General features: G+C 42.1%; 2 protein-coding genes across 3 annotated transcripts in view; one reads left to right on the forward strand and one right to left on the reverse strand.

The window, feature by feature from the left end:
• Nucleotides 1–17,261, forward strand: part of LOC146647181 (formin) — a 51,240-nt gene extending 33,979 nt beyond the window's left edge. For both annotated transcript variants that reach the window (XM_085392083.1, XM_085392084.1), the window contains 5 exons: nucleotides 4,876–4,968; nucleotides 8,535–8,586; nucleotides 14,383–14,532; nucleotides 15,616–15,697; nucleotides 15,808–17,261. In XM_085392083.1, the coding sequence (XP_085248209.1) occupies nucleotides 4,876–4,968; nucleotides 8,535–8,586; nucleotides 14,383–14,532; nucleotides 15,616–15,697; nucleotides 15,808–15,852 (422 nt within the window). In that variant the 3' untranslated portion in view covers nucleotides 15,853–17,261. The remainder of the gene's footprint in view (nucleotides 1–4,875; nucleotides 4,969–8,534; nucleotides 8,587–14,382; nucleotides 14,533–15,615; nucleotides 15,698–15,807) is intronic.
• Nucleotides 17,262–18,742: 1,481 nt separating this feature from the next.
• Nucleotides 18,743–22,148, reverse strand: grem1b (gremlin 1b). Its single transcript, XM_085392094.1, has 3 exons — nucleotides 21,751–22,148; nucleotides 20,471–21,106; nucleotides 18,743–20,061 (listed from the first exon to the last, which is right to left on the reverse strand). The coding sequence occupies exon 3, from the start codon at nucleotides 20,058–20,060 to the stop codon at nucleotides 19,512–19,514; it is 549 nt and encodes a 182-aa protein (XP_085248220.1). The 5' UTR covers nucleotide 20,061; nucleotides 20,471–21,106; nucleotides 21,751–22,148; the 3' UTR covers nucleotides 18,743–19,511.
• Nucleotides 22,149–22,242: the final 94 nt, after the last annotated feature.

The following is a 22,242-nucleotide window of genomic DNA, read 5'->3' on the forward strand; positions in this document are numbered from 1 at the left end:
TGAAAGCAATTAGATATGCTCCACAGCTCTCCCCTGCGTCTTTCAGATTGCTGTTAAAGCCCTCTCCTCTCTGACCCGAGGGAAAAATACAAAGAGTCTACTAAAGTACCCAGACCCACCTCAAGCTGTCACTCATTTATTAGGAAAAATGGAAGACCTGAAGACAATAAATGCAACACGAGGGCCTTCGTATTTGATCTCTGCTGCAACGCAGTCTGGCACAGTAGTCCTTAGGGGTATTTGCATCACAGGGCAAGCCCTGGATTCTGGATGTTTGCTGAGCTCCACCTATGACTCCCACCATTTTTATCCTCTCCAGCCGCCAGGAATAAATATTTATGCCAGGCTATTATAAACCAGCCAAAAGAAAGCAACTGGTCTTAATTATAAAGCTAACACAGATCACTTCCATCCACATCGAGAGCACTGCCTGACACTGAGAAGCTAACATCGGATCACGCTTTGGTTTACTCGCACTGTTTGACTTTGGCGAGCAGAGCAGCCCACCCCTCAGGTGGTGACTGCAGTGGTCGCCGGTGTCTTGCCCTGCAGCCTTGGGTCAGAGGCAAGGAGTTGTGATGCTGAGAGTGAGAACTTCATCCCTGCTGAGCTTAGTCCACCTCCGTGGGCCATGGGCACATTTAGGATACTGTATGTTTCTGAGCTTTGAGCTGAGTTGCTCCGGAGAGGGCTTGCCGTCCACTTGGCTGCCCTCTTCTTCACTGGCTTGTGCAGAAACGTGATCCTCTTTTGATGGGGCTTCCTGTTTGGGAAGAGGGTGATGACCTTTTCTGTGCTGCTCTCAGAGGGAGAGGGATGAGTGAGAGGCCATAAGGACTTAAACCTACTGTAGGACTCGGAGCTCCCAGTGAGACAAACCATGCTGTGGTTAATTTGTGCGTCAGTCTTTAGAACTCGGCACTAAAGATTAAGTTTATCATTAAAATTTGGCACAACTCAAAGTTCTTAAGTCTTCCCAGAATTCCTTTTCCCTTCTCGACCAGCGGCTACCTACTAAAAGATCTCTTTAACGGCCACATAATTGAACCAGACAGATGGGAAGGGATGCAACCAAATGAAATGGGATCAAATAAAAAGAAACAGTCAGAGCTCATTTGCTGCTCAGGGGAGTTTAGTGTTTCACAGAAGTCCCGGCCTAGGTTAGGCATTCATCACTGTGGCAAATCAGACAGTGTCCCGATTTTAAATGGCCTTTTAATGTCAGGTTCAGGCTGGGCCTTTAGCCTGAGGCCTGTTTTACGATGGAGCCTCAGCTTGGAACAGAATGAGTGAATTCTGTTGACCAAACAAGGCAAAAATTACTCTAAAATCGGATCCTTTTTTATGTTGGTTGATTTGTTGCAAGTAATCGTGCGATTTTCTAGCTTTTTGAATACGAATAAATTTGTCAGCACATTGCAGAATGGCTGCATAGACCCGGATAACCCCAGGTCCATATGTCACATACCCAAAGAGCTAAAAAATGGATGGATGCATTTGAAATGTAAAGTTTGTCTATATCTGTAAAGATATAGACAAAAGCACCTTTTCCTTTTAATGCATCTTGAAGCCATATTTCAGTGCTGCTGCTGATATTCAAAGTCCTGCCTGAAGCTTCTACCTGTCAGTGCTGTATTTCCAGCAAAAAAGGGAGAAGAGTTGTAGTTAGGTGGATATGAGTTGATTTATGAGGGATGGAAAGGAGAGAGAACGCCTTACCCTACGGCGGTCTCCTGGCTGGCCTTGCTGAGAGGTCATAGCATTTTTCATCCCATAGAAAGGAGAGCTGGATACTGACAGACCACTGGAACTAAAGATAATTGGAGATCAGTGAGAGAATTCACTTTCCAGGTATAAATAACTAGAATGTGCCACGGCTGGAGCACTGGACTGGTTTAACCTCCTGGGGGGAAAAAAAGAGTGCAGCAAAGTTTATGAAGTTCACTGTTACATTCTGAATATAACTTACATTAAAATATTTAAAAAAATTAATTATCAAATGAGTTAAAATGTTCTGAGGAGGATTTTTATCTTTTCTCTCGTTTACTGTGCGTCTCCTCGTCTCATTTGTTTGCTTCTTCGGTGGATTTTGCTTCCTCATGAACCAGAGCTTCACAAATGGGAGGTAGTGGAGTGTAATGGGCACATTTGTGAGACCGAGCCATCCATCAAACAGCCATGGTTGAGATCTTGTGGTGTTCCGCAGAGTCTCCGTCCACTCGTAGGCTTTGTCTTTAAGTCGACTTTCCGTAGTCGTGAATTGTCCTGGCTGGCTGCGATTTCCTGGTAGCTTCAGCGGGGGCTCTTGCTTACAACAGTAAAAATCATAAGTACATGTTAACATCAAAAGCTCCCATTTTCCAAACCACACAGGGTTGGAAAATGGAGCAAAAGTCTGTCTTTCTGTTTGTTTTTCTTCCCACTTAACCCCATCACCACCACCCAAAATTTTTTTTTTTTTTCAATATTTCTGTTTTTTAAACGCACAATTGTTGGCCCATTACCTCATATTATGCAAGTCTCACATTTGCATATAATGGATTCAACAGTGTCTCCTTAGAAATGCATGTTTTTGTAAGTGTTGCTCGAGTTAACTCTGTTCATCCTCCTCGTTGCTGTACCTATGACTCTTTGGCTTTGTTCATGCATGTTCTTAAAATATTGCTGCTTTTTTTTTTTTTTTTTTTACTACTTTTTGCTGCTTAAACATTGTCCACCAAAGTCTTAGAAGCAAATCACAATAAAAAAAATACAGCAATGCATAAAACCAGTGCTCTCTGATCAGTGATGTGGGAACTGGGATTTAAAGGGCAGAGCTGTTGTTGTCTGGACAGAGAGCCCAACAAAGCAAAGAGTAAAAATCCTGTTTTTATGTTCTACTACATCCTCCCAATGTTGGCTCTGTAAATTGTGTATGGTGCGCATGTATATATGCAGTACCTCTGATGGTAATTCACATTATTATTATTTAAATTTAATTAGTTTATTCAGCGTCCTTTTAAATGAGAAGTCTTATTTAAGAAGATATTATTAGGTACACCTATAAGAAACCATTTAAAGTACATTAAATAGGTGCTGTAAATTTCAGTGCGTACTTTAAAATAAATTTCTTTCATTATACTTTTTTACTAAAGATTAAAAAATGCATTTGTAATGCAAGAAGACTATTAATTTACATTAATTTACAGAGCTGATTAAGTCGTCTATTACTCCATTATCTTTAAAAAAAAAACTTGCATGCAAACATTAAGATTAGTTTTATTACTTAAGCTTAATTTTTGTACGTATTTGCGATTAGCTCACTTACACTCACGTTACCATTAACGGAAGTTTGGCTTTATTTTTCTGGCCTGATGGCGTCAGTCATTTGCTTGCAGGAGAGTCCTCCTCCTGAATGCACTTTTTTCCAAAAAATGTATTATCACTCCAAGACAATGTCTCAAACCCGAGCCCTGGGCTTTTATTCTTTACAGCTGTTGTGTTTTTGTGGGCTTCCTCCTTGCGGCCTTTGCTGTCTGGACCACATTTGGAAGCGAGCCGCCTCTAAATTGTAGACTTGCTGTTTTGAACACTTTTTTTTAATGGGTCTTTTTGAGTCGGGGGATTTTTGTTAAGGAAACGTGGTTTGTCCAAACAGGATATTTTGGTTGTCATGTTTGTGTGCTTGCTGAGTTCTGTCTTTTTATTTGAATAACTGCTGGCTCCCACTTTTAAATAGAGCCCTGGATTCCAGAACGAGCGGCTGTTGACGTAGTTGCGTCTCAGTTTTAATGCTGGGATGTCGTGCTTCCTGTCTCGTTTAATAAGACACCCAGTAAATAAAACCAAGCAATAGAGCGGGTTTACCGGACTACAGGTGCGGCAGCTCCGCATGCAAACGCACGAGAGCCAAACTGAGATGTTAAAGCGGCGACACAGTGAAGTTAGACTGCGGCCAGACCTGTTAATGCTCTTGTTCTGTTGCAGAACTATTTAGCTATGCTGTCATAAGCAAGTTTAGGTATTTATTGCTGCCATTAATGACTTACAGGTTGAAGGATTGTGCAAAGTTATTTTTGCCAGGCGTCTGTGTGTGTGTGTAGTTACAGTTGAGAGGAAATGGGGAAAGGTTCGGCTGGAACACGCTCACTCACGGCTGTTTCCTCTGAACTTGTGTGAGTTGGATCATTTGGCACGGCAGAGGGGGGGGGGCATCCACAAACAGCAAACACATCTGCTCCGCTCACACATGTGGCCAGCGCTGAAGGTAGAATACAAATGAAATGGTCACCATTGTGTAAACTAGTTTTAAATAAACCTCGACAATATGCAAACTGGCATGTGCCTGATGCGTAAATCGAGGCGCGGGGTGGGAAATCTGAGGATGGGTGAGAAAACTGGTTTAAATGTGGAACTAGAGGACAAAATAAAAGCGCAGCTTTGTGCTTACTGTAAGCACTCGTTTAAGGCCAAATATTACAGGCAAAAACATCTATGCATTACACTCTGAATATTTGTATTTTATAAAGATGAAAAAACGGTGCAATGCATTGCAATCTTTTCAGAGCACTGTTCTAGTGGCATTTACTTTACTTACATGTGCAAAACTTTATTATAAAAAATGTTGTTCCAAGCAAATGTAGTGTAAAGTTTTTTTTATTTAATGTCTGTCAGTTCATTTTTTTATCCTGATTACCAGGAATCAGAACTCCTTTTAAATCCTTGTGTTAAAATGAGATGTGTTACAAAATACACTCATAGAAAGACAAGTTGAATAAATTTCAGCCCTGAATGATAGACACACTTCACACTTTAACTTTATTCGTATATCTGTACCTCTCACTTTAGGCCCTTCTTTCATCTCTTTTTTCTTTCTTTGTTCTTTCCTTCTTCTAGCGTGTGAGAAGGATGTGCAGAAAGTCTGCGCTAACTCATCAGAAGAACACCTGCAGCCTTTCAAGGACAAGATGGAGGGATTCGTCTGTGCTGGTGGGTGAAGTTAACATGTTCCTGTTGATCTAAAACAAGGAAAGAAATGTTCCTTATTTTTCTTCTCTTTGTAGTTTTACTCTTAAGTGCCATGATCATGTAAATACGTGTGGATTTGATGTTTTTTCTGAGGAATGTCTCATTTCACATGGCTGCTTTTACCTATAAGAATCCTCCAAAAATAATGTCCACAGTCTTCATTATCAACACTAAATATTTGCCAAAACATAACACAAAGATTACTATTTAAATTAGTACAATTACTATTGTGATGTGCGTGTAAACCTTGGCTTTCCTTTCCAAATGTTCAGCAGTAACCATTTCCTGCTGCTGTTAAATTAAGATGAGGGATACGTTGTTTAATCTTTCCCGCTCCCTTTAAATGACACTGAAGTCCTTTCCCTCCAATAGCCATAATGGATGTTTGCCCTCACTCGTGCTCATGAGTGGGCCTGGCTCATGTGAAGGTGTTTTAAAAAATAAAACAATCATTTGGAGAGATGATTTACAACCAGTGAGATGGCTGCAAAACCGAGCTCCGGGAGACAGAAAGGCCCCGTTTTCACCCTGACACACAGCATGAGTCCTTTTTAAAACGGGGAGCTGTAATTATGTTTTGTTTTTTGGGGTTTTTTGCTACGTCAGACAGTCAGCTCGTTGGTAGAGAACCCGTCTCCTGGTGAACGTGGGTGTTTTTGTTCTTGCTGAGAAGGGGCGTCTCGGTGCCCTGTAAGACAGCATGAGGACAGGAGTCTACAGGCCTGTAGAAGAGATCACGTTGCGTTTAACATGGGTCCTATGTACTCGTGGGTTCCATAAAGCTGGCAGGACATCCTTAGCTGTGGCCTAATAAAGCCGACTCGCCTCGGTGGATCACTCTTAGGGACCAGGAGCAGATCTGCACTGACAAACTCGGACCATCTTGTCTCCTTTCTGACCCACGCATTAGCAAAGTCCTCTAGTGTTCGCTTGTCAAACTCATTTTACACAATGGGCCACATATAGCTCACTTAAGTGGGCCGAAGCAGTAAAACTCCACTTTTTGACGGTGTAAAGAGTTTAACTGCACATTTTAATGCTTCAGATTTCTTAATATAAGAATAAGCTGTGCAATTTCATCTCCGTCTATGTGATAAACCAAATTCTGCTGTAAATAAAATAAATCTCTCAGCACGACTCTTCAAGCTTAGAAATGACAAAATTAATGTGTAAAACTGCAGAAATAGTTCTGGTATATTATTGCACAAACTATGCTGGAATTGTATTAATTTCCAGAAAATTTATTATGGTATTCACTGTGGATCCACTTAAAAAAAACATAAGTTTCTACAGTAGATGGTGAAAAAACTGAAACTTTTTTGTCATTAAGTGGTTCATTAATCATTACTTAATTACTTTGGCATAGTATAAATGTCTGTGTGGGAGGTCTTTATCAGTAGAAAAAGATGTAAAACTAAAAAGTCCAAAATGTATACCCCCCTCCACATTTTCCGAGGCTATCCAGTGGATTGGAGTGGACCTAATGTTTGATATCCCTGCTTTAGGGTGATGAGAATTCCTGGAAATGACCCAAAAGGAAGAGTGTAGGGAAATCCACCACATCTGATTTAAACCACTTTCGCTAACTGAAGTGAGGCAACAGTGTTAGCTTTAATATTGTGATCACATCCTTAGGCCTGGTGGTGCCTGCATAAATGGATACTGTGGTTCTAGAAACTGAGCAGTGAGCCAGCTGAGCCCTCTTGTCTCAAAGGCTTTCTACCTGAACGGCAGTATGTAACCATAATTACGAGACTTCCATTAAAAATAAACAATTCTCCATTGCTCTTATCCTGTAACCTTTATCCTCTGGAATTTGCTTGTTCTTTTATTTTAATTTCTCCGTCATATGTCCAACCTTAAATTTTATATTTATTTCATCCTGTATACTGATTTTCTGGAATATGCCTCGGTTTGTTTCCTTTGTTTAATCTTAAAATAAAAATCCAGGTTACGCTTTTTCTTTTTAAACACATCTAATCAACCACTTTTTTTTCTTTGCCGTTTTATTGGACGCTCTTTGAAACCTCTGGGGATACTGACACTGGCATATTTTTCATGTTGAATATACACCGTGACTAATTAAAAACAAATTCCTGCGCCTTTTTTCATTTTTTTATCTCGGCTTGCGTAAATCTCGTTTCACCGTCTCTCCTCGGAAAATGCGTGTGTATCATCACCTCCTCGCGCTTCCTTTGTTGTTAGTGAGTCAGTAACCAAAACTCCACTCGCTCAGACTGCCTGTGAATTACGTAGATGAAGTGAAATTTGCGCTTAACAACTGTCCAAGGAGCCACTTCTAATCTAAAGTCTTTGAGATGTGTCTCTGTTCTGTTAGTGGAGTTGTTCAGGGGTGAAAAGGGGTGTTTGGTTTGTTTTTATATCTCCAGCATCCCCTCTCAGACTGCTCTACATCTCTTTGTCATCTGGCTGCGAGGTAAAGCGGCAGTTTGGAAAAGTGTGTCAGAGTTTTAAAGCCTCGCTTTATTGTCCTTCTCAGCATGCGCGTCTCATAACTTTCTAGTTAGCGACTAGTGGTTTCATGTTTGCACGGGGGAGCGGAGGAAGAGAAACTTCACACATCCTCTCCCTCTCTGAGCCAATCTCTCTCTCGCTCTCCCTGAACCCTCCCTCCCGACTCCTATGCCACCTCTGCAAAGTCGCACCAGAGGGGTACCTCAGGCGCCAGCCTGACCCCCACTGAGACTAACGCCATTGGTCACGGCCCCACTCCTCTCCCCCCCCCACCACCTCCCTTTATCCCAGACATTGCCACCCCCCCTTCATTAGGTTTACCTTAACCCTCTTGCCCACATACATGTTTAAAAAAAAAAAAAAGAGAGAGAGAGAGATGAAAAGTAAACCGGGTGGTTGATCGAAGGCTTTAGTTCACCTTCTCCCAGAAGACCCCCAAACCTGCCTTTGAACAATTTTTTGGAGACTTCCCCCTCTTAAATCTTCAAGTAGGAAAGGTCCCCCATCATTGTAAAAAGGATGAATCTGGAAAAATGCTATAAATCTGAGATCACAGGCACTCTCTGGCCCTAGATAAATTCTTGCACCTCGGCCTGGCCCGCCGCACACATCTGCCTTGCATTTAGACACTTTTACATGGCAGGAGTCCACAGGAGCCTCCAGTTCCCAAGCCTCTCCGCTCAGCCCTCCACCCCGGCTTCAGCACTGCATCGACAACACACACACAGACACGCACACCTCAGCAAACGGACCACCATCCTGAGGCTGAGGTGAGGATTCGCTCTCGTGGGGACTCGCGTGCACAAACACACAGAAGTAATGTCAGACTTTACAAAGTGCTTAACAGTTGCTTGGATAACATGCTCACCGTCAGTGACATCTCAACCCCCACAGCCCTTCTTCTTCTCCCCTCAGCTTTGAGGATGATTAATGAACACAGCGCCCCCCTCTGGAGTCCGCTTTTAATGAAACATTTGGTTAGCAGTGTCTACACAAGCCTCATATTTTGCCCCATGACCTGTCTGAATGTTTTCTTTCTGTGTTTTTTGCAGCTCAAAAGGAGCATTCTGCTGAAGAGGACCAACTTAATGCAGCACAGAAGAGGTAGGAAATGCACTGTAACAGCTACAAGCTAATAAATGTTGGAGGAAAAGTTACACTGGAACAAACAAAAAATCATATTTTCCCATCAACACAGGGAAGTTTCCCAAGTGTTAGTGATTGCAGGCGCCACACAGCTGTGAGTAATGTAGCAAGCCTCAATATGAGGAGATAAAGTTTGTGGTATCTGATAACTAATGCTTTCTATGCATATAGCTGTATGCACATATTAAGGATTCTGCAAAGATGCACCAGTCTCGGCATGTAAGCACTTTGATGAGTGAGGCGGCCATTCGTTGGACAGGTATAAGATGATGCATATTTCACATTTATTGTTGAAGATTGGGCACACATTCATACGTGCACAAGGAGAGATTATTTGAGTTATTTATCTTTAAGACAGTTAAGCAACATGTCTTGGGCTTATCACCCACGTACTTTCACTGGATCCTCTGTGCTTCCTCCCTTGCAGTTCCAATCATTCTTATCTGCCATGTTTTGTGCAGAAGACTCCTGAGATTTTTCTGAGAGGCATCTGATTTATAGGCGCGAGACCCACCGGCAGCTGCTGAGCTCACCGTCCGAGAGAAATCATATCTGGAACGTATCATATTGGAAAAAGATGGTGGAGCAGACAAACAAAGCAAATAGATTATTTTTTACCGTGTTTGGATAGCGAGCGGGATTGTTTGCTTTATATCGTAACTCGCCCGCTTCCAAAATAAATCAAGAAAAGTGCATAAAGGAGAAAGCGAAAGGCTCCGGACGCGAGTAAATGTAAACTATAAACAATTAGAAAGTTGATTGCTTTGGACAACACTATCACTCAGCAAATGGCCCCGAGCTGTTCTGTTTCATGTTGCTGCTTTGAGCCAAGATAATCACCGAGAGAATGGCTACACCTCTCCTCCTCCCCGGCCCCACCCTCGCCATATAGCGATGTTTCTGTTGAACCAGGCGCGCGTGCCTTTGTCTGCACCCCCCTTGTGAATGAGTGACACCACTGTAATGAAGGTGTTGAACTTGGAGGGGAATATTGATCAAAAGGGCCCCGCAGCTGACAGCACCTTTAGCTTTAATGAAGTTTTCCTTTAATTTCATCTAAAGAGGGGGCTGGCTGACTGGTGCTAGGTAGAGCGAGAGGGAGGCAGGGGTCTTTCTCGGGTTCCCACAGAGCCACCTCGTAAAAGTGACACGCCGTTGATGAATATGGGCGTCAGAGGGCTCTCTGGGCCCTGGGTGGGCTCTCACATCTGTGCTGGATGAGGGATCCTCACACAAAGGCATAACAGCAGCAGTGTTGAGATTATGGCTTGTGTTAATAAAAGAAATAGACAACACATCCTTAGTGCTACCTAATACCTCAGTCTAGACCTCATGAGGATTCAGAGTTTAGACGCCTCTGAGTTGAAGCTCGCACGCACACACACACAGCAGGCATCGACTGGGAAATGTGAATTAGGATTTTGACAAGAATTGGGGCTAGATGTCAAACCTGAGCATGATTTCACAGAAGATGTTACTGTTAACGGTCACCGAGCCTCCATGTCGGCCTCGTATGTTTCCGGCTTGTCCTTTGCCCTCTCCCGTCCTCGAGAGCGCAACCTTTCGGAAGCGTCATGAGTACAAGTACATTTCTTCAAATTTGGCACACGGACCCACTTGGCCTCAAATGTGAACCGAGTGCATTTTGTTAATCAAAGTCACTGTGACCTCAGAAAAAAACACATTTTTGGCTGTAATGCAAGAACTCTTGCAGCAATTATGAAACAATTTCAAGCAAATGTCCAGTTGGATGAAGTGATGATGCCATGACATTTTATACCCAAAAGATCAAGAGTCAAGTGGCCAATACTGACCGCTATAACTCAGCAGAGGGCTGGATTGTGTCCATATTTCATATTTGGCCTGATACGTAATTGGTGGAAGTTTTTCACCCAGTTCACGGCTCAGGTGGCTGACAGATCTTCTATGTTTCGTGGCTTAAGATGTGTAGAATCTTCTGTCATGGCTACAACGTTGAGCTTTTATTAACCAGGCTTGTGAACACATGTTATTTGTTTCTCTCAGTGACCTAATGTGTCGATACAGTAGACATACAGCAGAACAAGAACAAACAACCCTCATCGGAGAGCAGTCAGATCAATTACTTTGTACATTTTGTTAGATCGCACATCACAATCTGTCCCCTCTCCTTAGACCGTCTCCTGAGATGAGTCACAGCTCACATTCATTGGTGATGATGGTTCATCTGTTATTTGGACTTTATTGCTTCTTGTCGCTTTTTGTTAAAGGGGGAAAAAGAGATATCTTTCAATATAATATAACCATGTTTGATGCACATAATCATTGTCATACTTGCATATACATACATTTTATTAACAGCGATGCAGCTGCATAACAGCTGTCATCAGTTATGAGGTTTTAGTTTGAGTTTCTTTTTTTAATGTAACCTTTATTTAAACAAGATGGTTTTGAGAATTCGCACATATAAAATTATAAACCAAATGTATCATCGACACACATGCAGTTCTGTGCAGAAACTTTGGCCACCCTTCATTTCTTTTTGCTTTCAAGGAAGCAGACTTGGAATTCCATCTTTAGGCACTTTGTAAACAGCAGCCTGTTGCAAAAACACATCATTTGCTTTTATTTCTTTAATTTGTCAAAAAGATAAAACAGTTTGACAGACATAAAATAGTATTTGTGCACCACCAACATGGTCATTAGCAAAGAGCTGTTAGCTTAACTCATTCACTGCCAGGGTTTTTGAGCATTTTTACTCATTTTTGAAGAGCCACAGAAAACTGTGTGTTATGATCATATAAACGCTGAACCTACCAAAATGAAGAACAGACTCTCTTCTTCCATCCAAAAAAAAAGCTTGTTTCTACCATTTTCCATTCTTTAGTAATCAGCTGTAGAAGAGAGGTGGGTTCCACCAAAAATGCCTGTTTTGACCACAAAAAGGAGGAAAACGAGCTTTTTGTGAAAAATACATTTCAAGCAGTCTGATGTTCACTGACAAGCTGCCCGAGGTTGTATTCTAGCCCCTCCCATTGAAAAACGTAATTGACATCTATAGACGTCAATGGCAGTGAATGAGTTAAGTGTGTCGTTAAAAAAATTTTGAGGAAACTCTCGGCATTACAAGCATGCCTACATAGAAGAAACAAAGGAACTCTATCAGTAATGGTTTGACCCAGACCGCCACATTATTGAGACAGCGTGGGATCATTTTGATAGAGAATGAAAGAAAAGGTAGACGATATCCAAAGAAGCACTTTGAATGTCCTTCAAGAAGCCTGAAGACTGCTTAAAGAAATGACAAGGAAGCTTCCTGACAGAGGCTGTGGGTTGAATAAACACTGACTTTCAAGCTCATTGGAATTGTACAGCAACTGTTTTTGCCCTATATACTGCATTTGCTCCCTAGTATGCCTTTTATACATTTAAAAAAAGTCAACAGACTTAATGAAGACCCAATAAAACCACTTATAGAGTAAACAATCATGTATGCTAGACAGCCTAGACGCCTGAAATGTGATTGGAGCACAGCAAAAAGTTGCAACATTTGAGCAGCTTAACAGTTAAAATAGCACACACAAAAAGATGCAATGGCTTGTTTTTAATGAAGTAACTTAAAACTAATTTAGCAAAAATGTTTGTTTTGTTTTTTCCTCTCATCTGTCCATAGTGAGCGCTGAAGCCTTTTCCTCAACATGCACTCCTAATTTGTCTGCTTCGTGTTTGGGCTCCACTGAGGTTTTCTGGTTCTGTCCTCAGTTCCGTCTCATTAAGCCTCCTTCTTCCCCATCATGCTCAATTTCATTTGGCCCAAGTGCCAACTCTATAGCCATTGTGCAGTTATGGTTTTGCTGCTGTTAGTTGGTATATTACTCTACTCCGTCATTACATATGAAAAGATGGCCTCCGCTTTGTGCCTCTGCTGAATCAGCCAACAACACGGGGGTTTACGCCTGTAATCTTTTTGCTGCCAAAACATAGGAATGCAGAGTTGCCTGTCTAAATACTTTGCTGATTCTCACGTCTGTTCATGGTTTTGTAATGGGTCTTTTTTTATAGCTGTCAGTGAGGAATGCTGAGCTGTGGGCGCTGCAGTAAAACCCTCTCACGGCAATGGCATCATAGCGTGGATTACTGACATGTCGTCATATGTGCAAAAGTGAAATCAGCCTGCGATGGCAAAATGAACAAAGGTCCGCTTGATTTTGTTTGTTTTCTAGGTATGTGCGAGAGTGTTTGCATCTGTTTTGAGTGAGGCTTTGTGTATCGGCTTCTTTCTGCTTGCTCATGAGGCTAAAAAGAAAAGCTTGTTGCTCTGATTAAGTGCACGCTTTTGACATGATGACCCAGGGTCAAGAGACGAGCCGGTGGAGAAGAGACCCAGTTCGTCATGCCAGAGCAGACAACAAAGCTGCCTGTGACAGCACGTCTGTTTTGGTCAATCTAAACATCTTGGAACATTTTCTTCTTCTAGCTGCTTCTTTAGATTACAGGATGATCTACAGCGCTCTCCTGTTTTTTTGCATCCCAGCAAAAATGACGCATCACTTGGAAATGGGAAGCAGACTCATGCAAAAACTTTTCTTTCTTTTTTTCCAAACTTGTAGCTGGCCGTCTGGTCACCATATTGTGCACCATTTGACTCCAAGTGAACTTGTCTCAGATTAGTGTCGCACAAAAGCCACCTAGCATCTGGAGGTCAGAGCGTATTTGGGCGTCAGTGGGACAGGAGAGCATCCCTTGAATCATGGCTCCCTTTTATCAACCCCCCTTTTTTGGACAGGCACAGGCCAGAAAATGTCTTTCATGTTTGGGTTAGAGAAGGGGGAATCTGAAGCAGCAGGCTGCTTTTCTTGCCTCGTGTGTGCCGCTGAGAGCCTTGCGAAGACTTCAGATTTGGTTACAATTGAATTAAGCTGAGGAGCTGGCCTTAAACAGTGTTGTAGCTCAGTGAGTAGAAACACCCTCAAAAATCCAGACTACATTTATTCCTCTGATTTGTCTTTGTGTTTTTATGCGTGCATTCCCGTCTTTGATTTGTCTGCCAGTGAACATGTTTTTGTGGTTGTGAGTTCCATAGTAGCGTGTGTGTGTGTGTGTGTGTCGTGTGTATACTTGTTTAAATGTGTTTCTAGGACCACTATACTTGTAGGGACCAACAGTCACTTGTCGGGACAAAATGCTGAGCTCACAAATTTGAAGGCATGTTTGAGGCTCAAAATATGGTTTTACAGCTGAAGTTACATTTAAGTTATGGTTAGAGTTAGGCATTCATTTCTGGTGGTTAAGGTAGGAGGCTGGGAAAAGCATATGTGAATTTAAAGTCCTCACTAATATGTGAAAACGTACGTGTTTGTGAGAGAGACAGAAGGTGTGTTTGGAGGAATAGGAGCCTGTTCTTGGCTGTCTTCATCTCTTCTGGCAGTCTTCCCATGCAGGCTGTGGAGGTCAATGTGATAATGGAGCCGCCGCTACTGGCTCTCCCCTGTGGCCCAGCAGGGTGGACGCTCTCCTTCCAGCTCTGTTTCTCACCTCTCCTGCTGACTCTAAATCCATCATTTTCTCTCTACATTTTACTATTTTAAACTCTTTTCCTCTCTTGCTCTCTCTGGTTTCACGGGTTTACATACCGTAACTGCCTTGTACTTTCTAATGTTGTTTAAAATCCAGATTAGTTCACAAAAACATACTTTCAGTCAAAATCTGAGATTATTTATGTGTGATAAGACAACACTGTTTGAGCTTTTGCTGTGTTTCCACCCCTCCCTACAGTTTCCAGGACGTGGTGAACTACTTTGGTGTTAAGCCAAAGTCCGGGGAGAAAGAAGTAGCTCCGAGTTACATCTTTATGCTTTGGTACGAATTCTGCAACGATTTCAAGAACACTTGGATACGACAAAGCAAGAACATCTCCAAGGAGAGGTGAGCTGGTACCACTACTGGGTTAAGTCTCAGAAGAAATCAGGAGAAAGGAGTCAGGAAGGGCGTTATTAGGGTTACTGAATAATCCAACAATCTTTAAAAAAAAACAAAAACACATGACTGAATTTTCCCTGTTTTCTGTGAGTATGCTAGAAATAATCATTCTAAAAAAAACTAATGTCAGGAAGGGAATGTAAAACTTTGCAAGACTCAAAACATAATCATTTCAGATTAGACTTCTTTGTTTCTGTCACCTTTGGATTGGTGCTTAACACCTCTGGACATCATGTCAAATTAGCACTAATTGTACAAGGGTGATGTGCAGATGCCGGGTTGTAATTAAAGCAAGGAGGGAGGCCATCAAAGAGGAGGTGAATGGGGGAGTAGCTGAGGCCTTGGTCCTGCAACAGGGGCCTGAATTTATGTTTCCTCTGACCTGAGGTGTAATTGGTAGTGGGCTGGGGGGTTCCAGAAAAAGGACCGGCAAGCGGACAGTGGCCTGTGGTGGTTTAAAGGCTGCGTGTTATTAGAGAACTGATAAACACCGTAGCGATGCTAAGCTCGAAGGAGGCGGTGAGCTCTCGCTGTCCAGAGAGACTGTGTGGTCATTTTTATGCCACATTAAGTATCACATGGTTTCCCTGTTTACTAGGTAATCGTGCCGCTTGTTGCTCGCAGCTGATTGTGCTTATGTACATTTAACTTTATTTTAAATACTGTTTGTGATCCCATTAAAAAGCCAAGTGTTTTGTTTTTTTAAGGTTGCCTCATTATCTCATCAAGCTGCTGTCATTCTCTGCTCATTCCCACTTAAAGGGCTTTCACTGACCGCAAACTCCAGAGTGGATCAGAGAGAGTGTGTGTTTGTGTGGCTGGGGGGGCACTGCATGGCTCTGTGGTGCCCCAGGAAGATATTTAAATGTCTTGCTCTTATAAACAAATTCACAAGAGTGCAAGGATGAGAGGCTTTGTATTTGATCTGGTTACACTTGGTTCCCAATTGATTTGCAGAAGTTTCATTGTGTACTTCTTTTAACTGTCTGATAATGTTGAGCCTTGCTGGTCTCTTTCTTCTTTCCATAGGTTGAAGGAAGCCCAAGAAAACATCAAGAAGATCACAGCAGAGAAGAGAGTCGAAACCAAGAAGATCAATGCCAACAGTCTGGTGAGAGCTGATCTGTATTCAGAGACCAAATGGAATTTCCCAAAAGCCGCTCTTTCTTGTGTCGCAGCTGAAATCGATGTGCTGAATCTTTTTGTGGTTCTTGCCAACAGAAGGAGAGGCTGCGACAGAAGGAAGCCAGCGTGTCCTCCAGCTGAGCAGAATGATAAGTGGCAGAGCAGAAGAAGCACGGACCGGCGGTGGTGCGCCAGGAAGGGTGCAGGGGCCCATCCATCCTGCAGTTACCACCTGCCTCAGCAGCACTGGACCCTACCCTCTGTTCACCGTGCGGACCCACAATAAAACATGGTCAGACTTTTACTACTCCCACTACCGTATCTGTGCCCCACTAACAGCACTGGACATCCCCTCCCCTTCCCCTGTTCTCCACTGCCTTCGCTTCGAGGCTTTTTTGGCACAACCCCAGTTAGCGAAGACGATTGGCCGCCGCAGCCGCAGCGAGGGGAGTCATAAAGGCCAAAGGGTTGACCTCATTCATGCAGCATGGCGTGACCCCTGAGTGCCCAGCTTGTGAAAGGTCTCCAGGGTTCAGCGGGATGCACAGCAGAGCCAGCTGACACATCCACAAACGTCCTTCTGGACCTCTTCCGAAGCACGAGAAACAGTTTCTTTTCCAAACTGTATCAGATGGCGTATGTGTTAAAACGATGCCCCAGCGCGGGCTGTGTTTCTTAGACGTTGTTGTCGACCTACAAACAGATATGGCTTTACTGCAAGTGTCTGCTGGGAAAGAAAAAAAATCACTGTTGACAAAACAGATCTCTCACTTGGAGCAGGGAGAAAGAACTTTCCTGTGTCTTTCGCTGTAGCGGGTAGCTTTTCATTCACCACGGCTCATTAAAACTCTTGTAAATATGTCATGTAGTAGAACTGGCAGGGACTGTACAGCTTTGGGAAATATGATAGATTATCTATGCTGGGCTTTAAGTGCGGACGAAGACACGTCGTCTAGAAGTTGAGTGCGTGTTTAAAAGGGGCGGGGGGGCCTATGTGTAAGAATGTGAGGTTTTGCTGTACTGCACCAGACTGACCTCTCCTGGGTGACGGCCAGAGGAGAGCAGAAGCTGGCAACAAATGTGGCCCGGAGCCTCGGCTCACACAAAATTGGACTAAGAAAAAATAATAGTAATAGTTTTGAATGACACAACAGGTTTTGGGCTCACCTGCAGTTTTAAAGAGAACTTATTAATCCTTCAGTGAATGCTGTACATGACGTTGTCCCAACACAGTTTTAAGCTGCTTGCTTTAGCTGTATGTTGCTGCACGTCGTTTTACCCCCCATGCTGACCGCATGCGTTGTTTTTGCAGCTGTCTTTCACTGTTTTGCACCTCCTTTTTCCTATGCAAGAGTAACGTTTCCCGTTAGAAAATGTATAAATTATATTTCTTCATGATGAAATCTTATTTTATTTTTGAACAAATAGAAAAAGTGTAATAAAATCATGCTTTATTTTCACTAATGTAAGATGTAGCTATGCTCCTGTATCACTAAAGAAAATTGTATTTATGTAACAAAATAATTATTTTATGCCCCCCCCCCCCCCCCTCCCCCCTCCCACCTCCCAAAAAGAAAAAAAAAACAGCTTTGTTTTGTATATTTTGATTGGTAACTGAATTGACTAAGAAGTTGCTTGATAGGTCAGTTGATTCATGGGTTGTTGTTTTTTTTTTTTAATGTATGTTGTAAAGATTTCCAGCGTGCTCATGGAAGTCGAGTGCTTTGCACAGAATAAAGACAGAAAGTTTAATGTTTATATTTTGGAGTAATGATGACTGTATTTTGGGTACTGAGAACATTTAAGATGATCACCTGGAGCCATGCGAGATGTTATACCTCAGATTTCATCGTCACACTATCCATAAACTGCCCCTTCGATCGATTACTTGTTTTTACCCTCCAAAGTCTTTCACTTGTGCCATTTATTTTGTATACAAATCTATATAAGTCGAAACTTTAAAACTGCTATATTTTACTCCAGAGGAGTTGGAAAAACAAAACCAGAAACATAAAAAATAAAGAAAATGAGCAGATGCTGACCAAGGAATTGCTGTAGCCTCTACTGTATGTATGATGGTTCATGTGACCTTCAGTAGCTCTCATGTGAATGCTTTGTAATTTTATGGAATTGTTTTAAATTTCAAGAAATAAACTGTGGGATGCTGAATAAGTGGGGCTTATTTTGGACGAAGACGTGGACTTTGAAAGATATGTTAATGCGGCTTCTTTCAGTTTTCTGCTGTCAACGCCTCGATTTAGGCCCGCGCTGTGAAAATATGATATTTATGTAAGGAACCTGAGTCATTCGATGATTCATAATTCAGCCAGACTGTTCAATAAACTGAGTCAGAAGTTGTGCCAGTTCCTGGAAATCTCCTGAAATAAAATAATTGGGAGGAAATTCTCATAACATCGGTTTAATGGATGTAAAATTGGATGAGGTTGGTATTTTAATAATTTGAATGAGATTTAAAACTGTTATTACATATTCATTAAAAAAAACTTTATGTTGATCAAATAAGAATCAGAAAATTTCCAAATGATTTTTTTTTTTTTTTCCTTTTTTAATGAAATGTTGGGACCTCCCTCAACTGTAACTGACATCTATGTGAACCAAAGTAATGCAAACTGTGACTGAATACATCAGTCGTATTTATTGTAGACTGGCTAAAGAACAAAGCCTCTAGTTCTAAAATTTTCCCCCCATCACCCACTTATTTATAAATATGTTCATTTAGTAGAACATCTTTTCATTTACACTTGAGAATTCCCTTAAGAACCTGACAGATTTGCGAGCCTTGTAACCAGATGCGGTGAAATTGAATCCCATCATTTCAGCAGATCGCTGGAATAGCTGACTTGCAGCTTTTTTCCCAAAACGGACTTTAAAATATATTCCAGGGTCTGAATGCGAGTAACTCGGTAAGATCCTGGCTCGGTGCAGGAGGGGAGCAGGAAACGGTGAATGGAGGGATTCAGCTTTTTTGTTTTTGTTTTTTTTTTAAACACAGCAGATAATTTTCGCAGTATTCCAGCATCCATTTATTTAGTTTTCGTGGATAATTTAATCAAATGAATAAACAAATGGGTTACATCAAAAATGGCTTAACATTTTACAACTATTTCACCTCGGTAATGTATAAGCCACCACTGTACACTTCCATTTAAACTAACTTCAGAAGCCATAGTTTCTATATTTGACTAAGCTCACAACTTCAAAAAAAATAAAAAATAAAATAGAAAGAAAACTTCACTAATGGACTTCGAAATTCACAGAAATCAATTAGGTTAACCTTGAACGATTCTTGAAATATCGAAATAAAATCATTTTTCTCCTTTTACAAATAAAGTCGTTCGCCTATCAAATTCCACACAGTGGAAACATCCAGTTTAGCAAACATATATGCGTAAAATGCAGGATGGACGGAGACGTTTAACAGTCACAAGGACTGTTTTGGAGCAGTTAAATAAAACCGGTGTTCTGCAGTCCTGTGGGGGCGAGGAAGCCGTGCGTAAAGCATGCCCATTCCAAGTAAGAGTTTCCGTGCAGTGATCTTTTTTTTAGTCTGGTGATGTGTAACAAGTTGCTTTTGACGTTTTTTTTTATTATTTTGTTTTAAGTTGCATGTCCATATTGGCTCACGTGCTGTACAGGAGAGACGTAAGTATCAGCGTGTGCGGTGCTTATCTCCAGATGGAGACGAGCACAATTTCTTGGCTGTGAGACAGCTATCAAGTCCACTAAGAAGAAGAAGAAGAAAAAGAAGACATGAAACACACACACATAATCGCTGTGTTTTAGTCCAGGTCTATGGATATGCAGCGACACTGTTTGACGCGCTGGATGCGCTTCTTCTTGGTGGGCGGCTGCTGGTCCGGACAGTTCAATGTGAAAGTCATGGTGGTAAAACGCTTCGGTTTACAAAACGAACAGGACTGGAAGGCGCCCTCCTCCCTCCGGATGTGCCTGGGGATGTAGAAGGAGTTGCACTGTCCGTAACAGAAGCGGTTGATGATGGTGCGGCTGACGCAGCCCTCCTCGTGGATGGTCTGTTTGAGAGGTTGTGTTTTGCACCAGTCCCGTTTCAAATACTGGCGCTCCGTCACATGTAGAGCTTCCTGGCTGGACTCCAGCACTTCGTCGGCGGGTGAGGATGAGCCCGGCCTCTGGCGAGAGCCCGAGCCCGCCTGCGGAGTCTGCGGTTGCTGCTCCGATTCGTTTGGGTTGCTTTTGTCAGGATGAGGAATGGCGCCTTGTGAACCTCTGTTTCTTTTTGAATCCACCGGAGAGGAGAGCAGCCCAATGATGAAAACCATACTGTAGAAGATATGCGTGGAGTTGGCCATCCTTGTAGAGAAAAAGAAAATGGTTCGTCACTCACACAGTTTTCGGCTCTGCATGGGTTACGCACAGCTGTCATAGTTTTTACGCTGCGTAAAAACGCACCGAGGGAACTTTTTCCCCATCATTTCTTCTTTGTTGAAACAACATGAAAAGGAGGCTGACGTTTAAAAGCAGTCATTCATTTGAGCCACCTCAGTCCAAATAAATGACAGAATAATATAATTATGTTCCCATAATTATCCATTCTCCAAAATATTCCTGCCGAATTTATCTAAAAACAGTAATAAACCATGTCACATGTCCTGTAAACCGTTAGTGGCTCCACACTTGCGCAGCAAGAGATAGAAAAGCATGCAGTTTTACCATTTCTATAAGTTATATATCATGATGTTTAAAAAACAAATAGAAATACCTGCTATGCAACACTGCTGCTACAAGTGCGATGATCTGGTCCTCGAGCTTCACTGCGGCACCTTTCGAGATGATAGGTACCTACTGGTGTCGACTGTGCACTGGTGGGACTGTGGATGGGTGGGAGACTAAGAGCTCCATAGACAGGGGCCAGGGGGTTTAATACAAATTGCTACAGCGCCGGACTGTCTCCCTTTTAAATGTCTGCCAGCTGAGATGTGCACAGCAGTTATTGGCTAAGCACGATGTAGAGAAAATCAAGACTATCCGCCCCCTCAACAGTTTCCCTTAGCCCACAGACAACCGAGAAACAGTGAAAGAAGGCAGGCAGGGAGGGAGAGGGAGCTGAGTGCGTACTGGGGAAAAAGTAAAAGTGCGATTTTTGTTTGTTTGTTTTTGTTTACATGTTTCAAGAAGACACGACCATAATACGGTGCATTATATGTAAATGTGCAACTATAAATGAAAAGCGGAGCTCGAGCTGCTAAAGCAAACAAATGCAGTTACAGACAAACTTTAAAAGATGAGCCAAAATGCAGCACCTCTGACACCAGTTAGTCGAACTCCATTTCCATCCATTCAGCAGGGTGATAGACGTCCAGCCTGAAACAAGGGTAGCTCTTCATGTATCACAGACCTGAGAAAAACAAAAATCATTAAAGGCATTTTTTTTTAAATTGCATTGCTTCGTACAATCGCAGAAAAAGCGCAGTGGTGTAGCCTAAGCCAGAGTATATGTTTAATCATTTCACTAATACCTGTTCATTTATGACCCAAACGAGTCACGTGATCTCGGCTTAGGTCCATATTTTATCAGCTCAATTGTTTTGTGTGTTTTTTTTTTAAATCAGTCATCTTCAAGAGGAAGTTTGGGATTAGTCTCATAGATGATGTTGTATCCTTCATGTTTGGCATTATTGAAGGCATAAACGTTTGCCTTTTCAATTTATTTTTTTAAAAAAAAGTAAATGGTTTTAGAAATTGCTGACGTGACTCTAAAATGACCCAGTTGACGGATTTTTATTTATTTATTGTCAAAAACCTGGCATCCCTAAAGTTTTCTTAACCATTCCAGCCCTGTGAAAGGGAACTTTAAGGAAGCTGATAAGTAGCCGCACCACCTTCCCCCAGCATAAACCCATCCGCTTATTACATTGCCCAATCTGACGTATTTAGGGGTCATGACAACGTCATGAGTCAACAACCCCCCAAAAGACCATGCGCTCCGGTCAGTGCAACATGAGATTAAAGCGTGGCATTCTGCCCCAGGTCCAGTCATACCTCACACACATGAAGGATGGCAAGCTTCCAAATGGGCTGAGGAATAAATCTCCAGGAATGATTTTAACCCTCACCCGATCGGGAAAGGCTTCCGAATCTGCAGGGGGGATACAATGTCAATTTGCTTTCTTCATGCCGGGTTAGTCAAGTACATAATGTTACATTTTTAATAGTATCTGGGGCTTTAGTTCTCAGTTTGAGTCAGATTGCTGACTCAAAAAATAAAATGTTGGACAAAAAAATAAAATAAAAATAGTAACCGGTTTTTTAAATCTTTATATAAACTCAACTACGTTTAAATAAATGTTGTAAATAACGTCATATATTTCTCAAGTAATATATTTTAAATCTGGATAGACCTTCAACAAGTTAGTGTAAACACTCTAAACTTCCAGCTGACACATTCTGGAGGCCTGCGCTAACATCCCAGTGCAGCCGTATCTCACTTTGCAGCTGTCTGCAGTAGCTGTAGCACTCCCCCTGGTGGTTGCA

The sequence above is a fragment of the Rhamphochromis longiceps genome, linkage group LG19, assembly GCF_057381845.1.
Source record: "Rhamphochromis longiceps isolate RC_006_pf linkage group LG19, R_longiceps_female_GT1.1, whole genome shotgun sequence".
NCBI classification, from domain to species: domain Eukaryota; kingdom Metazoa; phylum Chordata; class Actinopteri; order Cichliformes; family Cichlidae; genus Rhamphochromis; species Rhamphochromis longiceps.